This window comes from Myripristis murdjan, chromosome 23 (assembly GCF_902150065.1).
Source record: "Myripristis murdjan chromosome 23, fMyrMur1.1, whole genome shotgun sequence".
NCBI classification, from domain to species: domain Eukaryota; kingdom Metazoa; phylum Chordata; class Actinopteri; order Holocentriformes; family Holocentridae; genus Myripristis; species Myripristis murdjan.
Window position 1 is genome coordinate 9,149,900 of NC_044002.1, and position 14,580 is coordinate 9,164,479.

At 42.3% G+C, this 14,580-nt stretch overlaps 1 protein-coding gene across 2 annotated transcripts in view; it reads right to left on the bottom strand.

The window, feature by feature from the left end:
• The window catches only part of apaf1 (apoptotic peptidase activating factor 1), a 48,890-nt gene extending 37,586 nt beyond the window's left edge, over positions 1-11,304 (bottom strand). Inside the window, exons 1-17 of one of the 2 annotated variants that reach the window (XM_030046058.1) lie at positions 11,159-11,304; positions 10,270-10,442; positions 9,248-9,437; positions 8,480-8,677; positions 7,638-7,827; positions 6,914-7,026; positions 6,483-6,614; positions 6,097-6,335; positions 5,494-5,661; positions 5,091-5,222; positions 4,810-4,923; positions 4,073-4,257; positions 3,472-3,598; positions 2,478-2,603; positions 2,000-2,140; positions 1,577-1,702; positions 587-739 (exon numbers count right to left, since the gene is read on the bottom strand). In XM_030046058.1, coding sequence (XP_029901918.1) covers positions 587-739; positions 1,577-1,702; positions 2,000-2,140; positions 2,478-2,603; positions 3,472-3,598; positions 4,073-4,257; positions 4,810-4,923; positions 5,091-5,222; positions 5,494-5,661; positions 6,097-6,335; positions 6,483-6,614; positions 6,914-7,026; positions 7,638-7,827; positions 8,480-8,677; positions 9,248-9,437; positions 10,270-10,413 — 2,478 coding nt within the window. In that variant the 5' untranslated portion in view covers positions 10,414-10,442; positions 11,159-11,304. Of the gene's footprint in view, positions 1-586; positions 740-1,576; positions 1,703-1,999; positions 2,141-2,477; positions 2,604-3,471; positions 3,599-4,072; positions 4,258-4,809; positions 4,924-5,090; positions 5,223-5,493; positions 5,662-6,096; positions 6,336-6,482; positions 6,615-6,913; positions 7,027-7,637; positions 7,828-8,479; positions 8,678-9,247; positions 9,438-10,269; positions 10,509-11,158 lie in introns of both variants that reach the window. The other variant, XM_030046057.1, reaches the window with a different exon arrangement.
• Between the last annotated feature and the right edge of the window lie 3,276 nt (positions 11,305-14,580).

The window sequence follows — 14,580 nt, forward strand, 5'->3', positions numbered from 1 at the left end:
GAGAGAGAGGGATGTAGTGGTGAGAAACTTTTTACTTGAGCAATGGAGTGTGTCCAAGTTCATCCACCTCTTCAGGCTAACAAAGATCTGTTCCACGTAAACTTTCAAATCTCTCCTTTACTGGAGCAAAAGGCAAACAAACTAAAACAATCATGGTGGTATTTGGTTGGTTCCCTGTATACAGACTGATTGATTAGAGAACAGACACTGAAAACTTTTAGAGAACTCAAGCGTAGGGGGGCTCCTGTTCAGGCTTTCTACAAAACAAACTGATGTTACTGACAAACAGTCTAATTTCCTGTCTCTTTCAATGAAACTACATACCAGCAGCACAGCCAGAAAGGAGAGATGGACTGTGGTATCTGCACATGATGCAGATTTATGAAATATGCCGAGATGAGTACGACAAGACAGATCCAAACCAGTTCACACCCACGCAACCCTCCACTCAGCACCACCCACACAACCACTCAAACACCAACACACTGCAGCAAATAATACCCTCCATCTCCACTCAGTGAAATATTAAGACCTGCTTTCAAACCCATACTTCTACATACATGCGCACGAAACACATAATACTCACAAAGACAGCATTCCTGGCTGCACATATGACACGCTTGCCGTCCGCTGACCAGGTGCTGCACTTGACGTGGACCTCCGTCTGTTCGTCGCTTTCTGGAAACATGCTCTTAACGTCGATCGTCTTCCACTCATTGGCAGACGACACTTCGAATAGCTGGACCCAAACAGTAAGCAGAAAGTGGAGGAATATCATCATCACAGAGCGTACGTAATGTTTAGTGGAGGTGAGTGCACTTCTGATCAGTGTTCAGAAGGGTGTGGTTTAGGATTGCAGAACTTCCTGCTGATGCCTCTGGGGTAATGAGCCAAATTCAACAAAATATCAGCAGTGAGAGATGCCTATGATGTACCCGCTCTAACTACATTTCTTATAGGTACTAACTGTCGTGTGTGATGAAGAAAAGTGGAGAGCTGCAGTCCTTTTCAATTGTTGCCTTGAATGAACTTGTTTTCAGCCTCTATTTCCATTATCGAGATAACGTAAAACTTGGCTGTCAACTGTTTTATCCTGAGTGATGGACACAGTAACGTACACATTGTGAGACCAATATGTAAAAGCTGTCACTTTTCTTAAAATTGCTTTCAAATCCAGCCTTTGAGGACATTTTTTTTTTTTTATCTCATATCAAGGCATGAAAGTTAAAACAGCATTGAGACAGCAGCAAGATTTGTCTATAAATGCACTCTCTCATCAGCCTTTTTGAACTTTTAATTGAAAAGCTTAAACATGTTAAATCAATATAATAGTCAATAAATCAGCCACAGATTGAATTCAGTGCCACTTTTATCTTATAATTTTCAAATGTTTTTATTTAGATAAGCAGGTAGCTTGTGGAAACCTGACCCCAATCAGTTTAGCTTCATAAGGACACAGGCTTTCATTAAAGGAAAGGCAATAAAGTATAATAAAAAGCAGTGCACCAAACTACATAAAATGAAGCCTTATAGGGCAGGGTGGCTGTGTGTGTGTGTGAGGTTTAATGCCAGCCACCTTAATGGTACCATCACTGGAGGAGGTGGAGAGGTAGGTGTCGTCAGGGGAGAAACAACAGTGATTTACTGGCTCCAAGTGACCAAACATGGTGTTCTGTGAGGATGGCTTGTTGAGGTTCCACAACTACGGACATCAGTGAGAGAAATGCAGTGAGAGAGAGAAAGAAAGAGAAAAAGCAATTATGAGAGAAAGGACGAGAATAGGAGTCAAAGAGATTCTAGTCAATTATTGCTTATGAGTAGCCTAGTGGTCATTTTTTCTTGTATTGCTTGGACATGATGATTATTACATTACGGTGTATGGTAATCAGTTTTAATTGTTTTTACATTGTTTTTACATTGGCAATAAATACACTGTTTTTACATTGTCTTTACAGAGGCGATGAAGCTTGTTCTAAATTTGAGAAACAGAAAGACACACCTTAGCGTTCATGAACGTGTCGTTGGAGCAGGTGGCCAGCAGGAGGCGCCGTGTCGTGTTAGTAAACTGGCAGTGGTTGACCTGTTCCTCGTGCTCCTCCTCAAACACCCTCAACAAGCTGCCTCGCTCCGCATTCCACACCTACACACACACACACACACACACACACACACACACAAAGAACATATGCCAGACTGTCTTGCACAGTCCACATGCATTTGTTACAGCCAATGAAATGTCTAGCTGAAGTCAGTATGATAGGGACTAAAAGTGAAAAGTAAACAATTACAGTATAATTCTTTTGTTTGTATCTCATCACAAAAATAATAAAGAGCATGTCTGTTTATTGCCGTCATAATTTAGAGTGGAGCTCAAAACTATGAAGTTAACGGCTGTTGTTTTGTGTGGGTTGAGTAACGTTTACTTGGAGAGACCACGATGCTCACAGGGGACTAACGGCAAATCATAATGTGGGTACCTTGACTTTTCTGTCACTGGAGCAGGTTGCTAGGAGACGGTCATCGGGGGAGAAGGCACAGCAGAGCACCTCGTCGTCATGGGCCTGGATCTCCAGGAGCTTCTCACCTGTGGTGCTTTTAAATACCTGAACACACAGGTAGGACGAGCGAGAGTTAAACACCAAGATGACTATACAGTGAAAATATTTAAATATTGAGAATACAACCACTTTCTCATCAAACAGACTGACGAGGCGAAAGCTACACTGAAATAAAAATTCCACCTAACTAAGCCATTTAGTCTAGGGCTCTAGTCTTTTTTTAATGCAGTTCCATCCACATATTTTGAGGATACTCTTGAAACATGATGATTGGCATTTGGAAATAAGTCAATTATGTCAATGCCATTGTCAAATTTAAGACTTAATACTTGGCTGAACAACTTGTTACAGTGGATTTTCTGCAGGCTATAATCCCTGCATTATTGTAATTATTTTAACTACTCAATAATTGCACACATAATTTAAACCTTACAATTACATTCCGAAGACTAAAACTGGGCATTTCTCTCTGTGAGGACCATAGAAATGTCCTCACAAAGCTGTTTCTGTCATTCTGGTCTACTTGTGGTAACTTCAAGACCTTCAGTCATTTTCCTGTAGCCCCAGCGGTTCAGACAGGGCTGGGTGAAGCTGGCATCTCCCAGAAAACTCAGAAAATAGTGAAGGTACCATAATACAGTGACACTCTCAGGTCACAGAACAGTAAATATGGTTTTATAAAACATGCACACTTTAGGCAATCTCTTTCCTTCAGGCAACAATGCTGCATTTTCATCTACACCAGTTAGCCTGAGCTCTTTTTCCATTAGATGTGGCCTCTCTCCTTACTGTTGAAGCATTTTTGTCTCTTTGGGGACGGTTTTGCTCTTCATGGTTTGACACGGACAAACCCACACACACAAACATGCACACATACGCATGTCCAGTCAAAGAAACATGTCTGCTGTGTTACCCTGAGTGTCTTGCTGGCTCCACAGGAGGCAATCTTGGCTCCATTGTGGGAGAAGCAGGCAGAGTAGATGGAGCCCTGGTGTGGATGGACCACCAACCGAGACAGGCTTTCCACACTGCTCTTATTCCTGCACAAAACACACACAAAGACCAGTCCAAACTGGGGTACACAGGAGAGAAAGCCTATCATTGCCATTTTTGTCATGGCTTTAGTGGAGAAGGAGCTTGCAACAAAATTAAAGCAAGCAGCTCAAAGCTCTGTCTGCTAAGGGAGAATTTTGCCATGACTGTGATAAATCCAGGCATACGACACAAAATATTAGGTCTGGCAATTCTAAAAGCGGTGAATGCATTAATTTCAGTCGTTTCAAATGACAGAAAATGAAGGGTGAATCACTCCTTTTCAGATGCAATGCGCTGTGATGAACATTTCATATTATAATGTATCTGCAAACTTTTTTTTTTTGCTAATTCTGAGTGAGGTTTCCCTCATGGACACACTCCATCAGTGAAGAGGAGTTGCAAAGAAAAAGAAATTTATGTTAACACACTACTAAAATATCGAATACATCAGTACAGCAGACAAATGCTCAGTTGCGTACAGCCAGTCGAAGTAGAGTTTCCCTTTGCTGGCTCGGTCTTGTGCCTGCAGCAGAGCCTGTCTGTACACCTCGGAGTTGTGTGGTTGAGAGAGAGCGAGCTGCACCACGTCGGGGAACGGACGCTGCTCCAGCTGGTGCCCGTTCAGAGACAGGAACTCCTGGAACTGACTGCGCACCTCACTGTTCTGGAGGGACAGGAACACACATTTCAGCTCTCAGTGGGGAATCCTGGAGGATGTGTAATCTCACTTTGCATGGCCTCGTATCACAAATGGGGGAGCAATCACCTCTGCTCTATTTTTTCATAAACTAGCCCCATTTTCTTGCACACATTCCATGAACCACTTGAAAGTTACCAAATATGATTTTTTTTTAAACTATGAAAATTGGAAAGGGAACAGGGGATGGTCAAAACATAGTAGACAGTGACTCTTAAAAGAAGATGATAAAAACAGATGCACACTAAAACTGGCATACTTTGTGGATTAAATAAAAAGTGCATCTGTCTATTGTTCTCCACCAAAGTTCCGTGGGGGAAAAGAAAAACAGATGGACTTCCAAAGCTGCACTTTCTTAGGATAGATTACAATTTTAACAAATCATTGAAGGAGAGAGGCAGCGCACTCACTTTAATTCTTTTTAATAGTTTCTCAGACAATGGAAAATCAGCAAGGCAGACAGAGTAACAAGACGTGGTTTTGGTTTCGAAGCATCCAGAGATTTTGCTGTCTACTGACCTCTTTGTCCAGAATGGCTCCATGCTCCACGTAGTCATTGATGAGGTGACCTGGACCCATTATCTGGGCCTTGGTCCTGACCCAGTCCAGAGAAAACATGAGGGCGTACAGCTCCTAAAAAGAAAGAGAGAGAGACAATGACAAGAAAGAAATAGAAAGACAGAAAATAAATACAGAGAAAGAGACAACGAAAGGAAAACAGACTAAGACAAAACAAAGAAGATGAGGTAAAATGCAAAAGAAAGAAAGACAGAAAGAAAAATGTGGTTGTGTATACTTACCTGGGACAGGTTGGCTTTGGCCATGTGGTAGGTGAGGAATCTGATCCAGTAGAGACACTCTTCGTCTCCTGAGGTGGGAGGACTGTCTTTGTAGTGCTGCTGGTACTGACGCACCACCTTAGTGTGCAGGCTCTGAAAAACAATTATTAACTGTAGTCTTTAAAAATGAACTTGTTTCAAAGCTGTTGTAAAATCACATAACAGCTCATGATGCTGCTAACCACTTTGTAAAAGAAAAAAAACACCATTTGAGCACATTTGCTGAAAACAATATAATTAAGAGTTCTTCAACATTTGCATGGCCTCTTGTAACTTCTTGCTCAAGCGACCATCTAAGCCATGTGACAACAAGTTTGAAATCCAGTGGTCTGACCCCCAGTGGGAAGACTGTGTTCATGCTGACCTCTATCTGGGAGCGGTTCTGCTCAGCCAGGAAGTCCAGCTGGAGGTCATGGAGGTAGTACAGGTAGGGTCGGTGGTGACAGTCCCTGAACAGAAGAGACTTGTTCACAAACTCCTGGAGGATGTCCTCCACCTCTTCTGGCTCCAGGTCCCACAGGACAGACAGCACCTGGGAGGGGGAGCAATGTTAGTGTTGTTTTGATACCTCAGGCTTTTCTACTGCAAAGACCAACCAGATTACTCTTTCACACGGTACCACGTCTTCACCATACACTGTTTTTTTCTGTGGGTTACAGTATCATATCCTGTTGTACCCATTGTGGCCCAATATTTATTATTATTACTGTTATTGATGAAAAGACAAAGTCACAAAAATATATTGGTATGGGTCTACTTCCACAGAGGGCTGGCAGAGACGTCATAAGTGCGGTTTGTTCTCCGATACAAACAGCATCAAACTGGTTTTGTTTTCTCACGTAAAACCAAAGTTCCTCTATACCACAACCTTGGAAGGCCTTTACTCAGATCAGGAAATTAGATCTATGAAGTGTCACTAATCTACCTTTGTGTAGCTTAATCTAATGTCCTTGTTGAGTAGCCAAACCTTGGCAGGGACTTTGACGTCCTTCTCCAGCACGGTGAGGTCCTTGTAGAGCTCTCGGTGGTTTTCAGCTAACACCTGGATGCTGGCGGCCATGGCCTGGTCCAGGGCGTCATAGTCATAGGACGATGACTTTCTGATACGCTTGAACTGCTTCTGTTGCAGCTGCCGCAAGTAGTAGGACCAGCGGCTTGGGAACTCTCTGAGCAGAGCCCCGATCAGGGACACCACAAGAGGGGAGCCTGGTGTGTGGGACAGGGGATGAAGGGATACATCAAATCAGATCAGAGAAGTCCTCAGAGTTTTTTTTATGTGTTTGTATTTATCTTCAAGGGGAGATGCAGTGTTCTATCAGAAAACCGTGTGTGTGTGTGTGCGCATCTACAAACCTTTACACTCCCTGACAATGCTGCGAGCATCATCAGGCAGTTTCTGCGGTTTACTGTTGACATAAAGAGCGAGGATCTCCAGGGCCTTGTCCTCATCTAGACCGCTCTCCACTGCCACCTCATATTTGGCACCTACAAGGTATCGCACATGCAGATACGGTACACTCATTTTTGTTGCATGGAAGAAAGGCCTTATCAGGTTAAATCAACCAGAGAAGTTTAATTTAGGTTTGCGAGATTTGGAGCACCACAATAAAACACCAAACAAAGCCAATAATCTTCACTCATTTAAGTCAAAGTTTAGGAAAAATAAAAAAATAGCGGCTATTTTACCTCAAGACTAAGCCCAATATAACTAAACCCACCAAGCACATGCCTATAACAAGTTAGCATACTCCTTAAAACACAAGGAAAAAATGTTGTGTGCGTACCACTGACAGAATCAGTGAGGCTTCTATCTCTGGTGGTCACAAGTATCCGACACTGGATATCAAATGTCTTCAGTACTGTATTGTCCCAGATGTCATCGAGAATGAGCAGACATCTGAAAGCCCAAACAGAGAGACAAACTATCACAGCATGCTGCCATCTTTACCCAGCTGAAGTTCTCAGAAACTAGGACACAAAGTTTCCACTGCAACACTTATCCTGCGACATTTACTGCAAACTGACTTTTTTTTTTAAATTATTTTTCAGGAAAACGTGTCTCCTTTTTCAACTGCTGGTTGCTGTTCCTATATTCTGATGAGCACAAAGTTTCATTTAGATTCATTAGCTTCAATATTACTCCCACAAGTAGGAAAAAAATGACTACAATTAAAAAACATCATCTTACTCAATAGCCTTACTGCAGTGCCTGCCACACCCTCAACACATTTATTTCCATCCCTCAAATATACAAAAGAAAATCTACAGAAAACACTGGGTTATAGTCATGTAGGTTTATGTATATGCACACCACTAATAACCGCGTCATTAAATCTTTACTGTGGCATTTTTCAGCTTTAAATCACCAAGAGCAACATTCTGGCGCAGCATACTATGACTATAAAATATTAAATCTTGAATCTAGTTGTTGGTCAGCATTTATTTCTGGTTATATAAGTGCTACTGTACAAAGTACAGCTTGCTAATCTGAATAACTGAGTAACTTGCCTTGGGTATCTGCGCAGCATGAGGAAGCGCATGCGCTCCTTGGCCTCATCCAGAGAGCTGGGTGGCCGGTGGACAGACTGGGGATCCTGGCTCTGCTCCAGGCGGAAACACAAAGACTGGATCTTCACCAGCAGGTCCGGCTTGTCCAGCTGACCGATGGACAACCAGTGGACGCCTCCGGGGAAGCACTCTGCAGACAGAGCCCAGGTGGAGAGGAGGAGGCCAGACGGTTGAAGAGCAAGAGGTGAGAAGTAAACGGATGATTTGGGTGAGGTGACCTTTAAGCAACCATAATTCACACTGTTCTCCTCTGCATCAGTGACGGCACTCTATCAGTATTGATCACTTACGATGAAGAACACAATCTTTTCCAATATGATAAAGTTCTTTGGTGATCTTTAAAGCTCAATCAAGTACACAACAGGATGTTAATCAGTCAAGGATTATAATACCTTTTCTAATTCCTTTTTTCCACTTTAATCTGTTGACCTTTCCTCCGGAATAATTTTTTTGGGAGTCCCCAAGTGGCTCACTGTGTAGACTGCAAACCAAGTAATACTAAGGCTATAATCTGCAGTGGCCTGGGTTTGAATCCAGCCTAGACCCTTTGCTACATGTCATCTCTGCCCTGTCTTTCCTGTCTCACTCCACTTTGACTGTCTAATAAAGCACAAATGCTTTATTCTTCCTCCTTCCTTTTCCAAGTGTATTGTATAATCCCCCAGAATTTAAAGAGCTGAAAATAACCACATTCATTTTCTACACATTCAAAGACTCGAGAAATGTTGGAACTGTCAGCCTCATATGTGTAATGATTGTAAGTTAAATGGTTCGTTATTCACCTTCAATGAGCGCATGGTCGCGCACGGCCTCAGCAGCCAGGACAGACTTGCCTGAGCCGGCCATGCCAAACACAGTGACCCAGCCGGGCTCCTTCTGCAGCCGGTAGAGCTTCTCCCTGACCTGGTTCACCAGCTTCGGTCTGCTGACAAACACCACGGGCCTCTGGGGCACGCCGCCTTGACTCAGCACCGTCTGGACTGTTAGACAAACACATGAAACACATGACGGAGGGACAGGAGGGGAGGATTGCATTCAAATCAAAAGAAATCCTCAGACTGTTAGGATTGACAGATTGTGTGTGTAGAAGTGTGTCACTGCATATGAGCACTGCTTAACTATTATCAAACCTGAATTTGAGAAAAGTTTTGATACTCAAGTATTTCTGTAGTGCTTTTCATGCTGCAAGGTGACACTTTATAAGTCCTATGTTCTACCTTCCCCATGGATAAAATGTGATATTAAATAGTGGAAACTGGTATAGTTTCGGTTATTTACACATTAGACATGATCTTTGTGCTGTTTTCAGATGTTTGGCTATCAACAAGCTTTTTTCTTACAAGTCATTCAGCTAATGTGGTACCCACGTGTCAGCATTTAGTGTCATGCACTCTATAATACATGTTTAACCAAATCAGCAGTTAATAAATGCATGCAAAACAATAAACCAATCCATTCCAACTGTTTCCTTTTGCATAAAACCTTTCCTCTGAGGCTCACAGGCTCTCACACACTCCTGGTAAAACCTCAAATGGCTCCCACACCCTCACCATAAGGGGTGCCGCCGTCAGAGAAGCTCTTGTGGGCCTCAGGGGAGATAAGCGGCAGGTTGTTGTGGAGCAGGTTGGCTAAATCACCATAGCTCTCCCTGACAAGGGCATTGTAGAAGGAGATATAAGCCCGGTTGTCCTTCCTCAGCAGCAGCTCCAGCAGGGCCACAGCTTGATCCCTCCTGGTGGGCTAGAAAGAGAGGTGTCAACGATGAGATGAGGATGTCACATGTGTAATATGCATTTCACACCTGCATTTTCAGAGTAACCTGTTTGCCATAAAAAGCAGCCAATGTATAAAAAAAAAAACCTGAAAAACACTGTCTAATGCAATGGATGTGTGAAACAAGTTGCAAAATAAATCCCAGTATAATTTTGTAAAGTATCCCACTCCTGCTATTCCTTGATTTTTCTAGGGAAATCCCCTCGTTTTCTGGTATACACCTCTACATATTCCACGATATTCAAGAAATTCCACACCCAATCCTGAGTTTTACTTTTTATTTACTCTCTGTTAGATACACACAGGATTTTTCAATGATCATGCAGGACAGAAGATAGTTTTGTGAAGAGATGGCTGTTAAGAAGAAAAGGCGAAACTGATTTCTCACTGACAGGCTGGCCTAGTGGTTCCACTGGGCATCACATAACCCAAAGGTTGCTATTTCACTTATTCTACTTTCCCTGAACAAGACAGTGACATTAAAATTGCTCACTCACTATAAGTTGCTTGGGACAAAAAGTATCAGCTAAATGGTGAAATGGTTTGTGGGCAGCAGAGGAGGAGAAAATTCTCAAAAAAAAAAAAAGAATAGGAATGTTGTGTCCAACTCCTGGTGGCAAAGGATGTGAGGGGGTTATGGATGGAGGGCAAAGCAAACACAAAAAAGTTTGGAGACAGTTTGGGTGGATGTGAATTCACCTCACTAATCTTCGTTGAATGTAACCTTTGACGAAAATGGGGGGAAAAATACAACAGGTTGCATAACGCGTTTATTCTGACACCCTCTGCAAAGACTCACCTGCTTTGAGATCATCTCCTCCTCGTCCCCAGTCAGCACACCGTCACTGATCATGTGGTCCATCAGGTAGGAGGCCTTGATGTCCTGCTCCAACATGGTGCGAGAGCGCAGCAGACAGCTCAACGCGCCTTCCTCCATCGCCATGACTACACAACAAACCAATCATGCAGCCTCTGGACAAGCGGGAAGGAGGGATGACTGCTGGTGACTGACAGGAGGTGGGTGTGCCTGCACTGCAGCTGAATCAAATAAACACGTTCATGTACCTTCACCACAATTTTGATCAATTAAACCTCCAGAAAATGTTTAGAATAAAAATCATTACCCAAGTTGATGTGTCAGGTACTTTATGTATCATGTAAACACACTTTTTACACACACTACACATTTACACATTAAATTAGAAAAAAATCATGAAATATGAAGCAGAAAACCATGTTAATCATGTCTATCCAGATGTTAAACACTGAATGGGGTCAAAGTGACTCCAATAGGAGGGTTAAGGACTTGGCAGCATTCACAAGGTAACTCCAAACACCATAATACAGAAGTTTACAACTCAAGATGACCTAGTAGCATGTTTAACAGATGTTTGGTTTATTTAGTCGCTCCAGATGGTTATATAGGCCAGGCTGATGCTAAAGTTTCAACACTGTCCCCATGCTGTTAGCAGACTGCTGGTCAGACAGCTGCTTGGTGACAGCTGTGCGGAGAATGTGAATGAAGCCGAGAGTGAATACTAAACCTGAGCCAGCATTTTCAGGTTAAACTTCACCCAGTTTCTTGCGACATTTGGTTTTATCGCACAGTGACACACTTTTCTAGAGTCAAGTCCAGACAAGTTGCCCTGAAAAAGAAACAAAGGAAGTAACTAATGGCAGGTACTTACTGATATCTTCTTCTCCTTCCCCGGGAACTTGTTAAACGAGCTCTTTATGTCGGCGGGAGAAAAGTCACTCCAAAAAGAATGCGCTGAATAAAGATAGTATTTTCTGTGCCATACAAAAACTACACGCCCAATTTCCAGGGATGAGAGCTTCCTGATCAACAACAATAACAACTTCCCGGTGTGAATCAGCCAATGGCGTAGCAAGGTGTCCAACCACGTGACAAGTTGAGCTCATGCACGCTTGGTAACCGGGCAAAGTGAGCTCATGATGCTTTTACTACTCCCCTGTAGCTCGTAAATATCAGAACTCCGCACGTTCAGACGCTTAAATAATAATAAAATCGTCCATGTAACAACAGAAGCGCTTAAATCGTGGTTAATTTATTTAAGAAATGGGACAGCACCAGGACAGTACTAGTCTGTGCTCCAGCCGCAACAAAAAGATGTGCAAAATGCAAGCCATTTATGGAGTTTTAGTATTGATTGTTGTGGTCTTCACTTCACCCTGAAGTTTTGATACACACTCCACGCTCTCAGTCACCGAAAAGTCACACCTCCACAGAATATCCCTTTTTTATTATTATTATTACTTTGTCGGGTCATTTCTTATGCACTCGTCAAAATTACGATTTTTCATACGGCTTGTGAATGCAGCAATACTGCTGCCTAGTGACAGCTCAAGATGTGAACAAGTTGTTTATTCCACTCTCTGCGCTGATGCAATGATAATGCCCTTACAAGTAGCCACAAATAGATCTATAATACACTGAATACAGTCTGTTATCTGGCTGACCTCCAAAGCCAGGCTGAGAAGTGGCGGGCAGCATATATATGTAAATCGATATGTGAGTGTATGAGCTGAAGATATATATATATATATCTATATCTATATATATATATATCTATCTATATATATATATATATATATATATATAGATAGATAGATAGATATATGTGTGTGTGTGTGTGTGTGTGTGTATAAATTAAAAATGTAGATGACTAATCCGTTCCTGATAAAGACAAAAAAAAAACAAAAAAAATCCAAATTATTAAGTGAAGTTTGTAAAGAAATGCTGCATACGGGCAGCTCCATTGCTGTGTACATTGCCTGGGTGATGGTGAAGGTGCAGCAGAGGGCACTTGGGGTGAGAGGGACACCTTCCCTTTTTCCATCTTATCCACACTGTGAACCAGCCGGTGTTGCTGCAGCCAGCAGAGCATTTCAGTTCAATTCCAGTGTTTCTTATCCCTATATGACCAGGCCTGGGAAGTGAAAAACAACCTCTTTAAAGGAAGCTGAGGTATGGATCCCTCTGTAGTCTACAGGCAACGCTGCTCTGTGGCAGCAGGAAAATACTGTTGTATTGGACAGTTTTCAGATGTAAATATCTGTAGTCTAATCCAGGTCACACAGAATTTAACACTATCTTAGACTAACCTGCAAACAATGACATTTTTTAAACTTTTCAGCCCTGCATTAAAGACTGAAATGCAGCATTTAAGTACTTGCCTTCATATTACTGAGGTAGAAACACTGCCCACTCTGTTGAGATAGCAGAGTTGACACTAGCTTTATAAGAAACTGTGGAAGTGGAAGCGCTGTGAAACTATCATAGATAATCTTGGACTGCTTCTCCTCCATCCTGGCTGAGGAGGAGCCTGAGGAGTGAAACAAGTGCAAAATGAAAGATCCACAATCCAGAGAGAGACCAAGTCATGTCTTGTATCATTGTTGTCAAAATCGCTCTTAAACTAGACAAAATCATGTTTGTCCAAAAAAAAAAAAAAAAAAAAAAAAATGTAAGGAGTCATCTCAAAAATTGGAGTGGTGAAGATACGCAGCTGTAAACGTTTAGATATTTATAGTTATTCTTGTCAGATTGTCAAGGCATTCAGAAAGTGCACTAGTGTAATTACTAGCCTTATAAACTGTCCTAAGTGACTCATTCTTGACATTTTGCCGTAGTTACCCCAAGGTGACATCAACATGTTTACATAAAACAAAAATATTGTTTACCCAGGGGGACTGACAGTCGATAGTTCTGTCAGTAATTAAAGTGTAACATGTGTTTTCTGTCTGCTGCTGACTCTCCACTTGCGTCTATTACACACCACTCTGTCAGAATCAGCAGGGGTCAGAAGCTCCACATGAGCCGTTAGTGTTTCCCCCTGCTGGATCAGGTGGGTAGCACACTCCCAGCTTACACACACACACACACACAGACACACACAGACACACACGAGCATGACTACAGATTTCCTCAAGTTGAATTTAAGACTTTCTAAAACATTACCAGTTCCATTTTCAATTCAACTTAAAATTAATTCCTCCTCCAACAACAACAAAAAAAGCCCGGTAATTAAAAATACAGCAGCAGTGTCAGCATGTGCCTGCAGAAAAATGAGGACATAAATGTACTAAAGAAAAAGCAACATTTGCAAAACCTCTGAGATCCTATCTAATAATCCAAAACAAAACTAATTCACTTTAAATTTAGATTTAAATCTTTAAGAGAGTTGCAAAATGTACACCATATACAGGTGCTACATAAATTAATGTTACTTGCTTACTTGCTGACTTACGTGATATATGTGTGTGTGTGTGTGTGTGTGTGTGTGTGTGTGTGTGTGTGTGTGTGTGTGTGTAACTTTTCCATTGCACTAGACTAGAGCCATGTGTGTTCTTGAAGACATGACTGGATGAACTCCAGTGCAGCCTCCGTCCCCCAGCTGGTTTCTGGGTGTGTGAGAGCTGCATTTGACAGGCAGGTCAAATACCTGTTTTGAGGGCAGCCAGACAGAGGATAGCCCACATGCTCTCCAGCCGGCTCTGTATCTGCTCACCCTCCTGCTCCGCCTGCTGGAGAAAACCCACACAAGTCATGGCACCCAATCCCAGATGAGCCACATCCACTTAACATGCATTTTCGGTCAGGTGTGTGTGTGTCTGCAGGAGATGTTGAAGTTGTGTGTGTTCTGAGACCAAGATGCTGATGATACATGATGTTCATGTTGCCAAAGCTGATGATGGTACAGTATTTTTTTTATGCATGTATGTGTATTTTTGTTTAGGTGACCTTTATGCATCACGAGCACCATCTTCTGATTTGACAATGAAGTAGATGCGAGAAGCAAAAGTCTGTTGCTCTTCCACATCATCATTTCCTTCCCGTCCAGAGCTAGTGGGCCCTGAAAGAAATCCTCTTGGCACCAGCTGGGTGCGATTTGCCATATGGGGCAGCACTCTGTATACCAGGAGATTCAGACAATCCCAAAAAATATATGAAATGTGATTTTAGTATACTTGATGTGACTGAGAAATCACCTGACATTAACTGAGCTGTCCCGCTGATATAAACTCCTCCCATGTGATACACCAAGTAATCAGGGAAGCAGTGGAGGGTAAACACATAAAAGTCAAT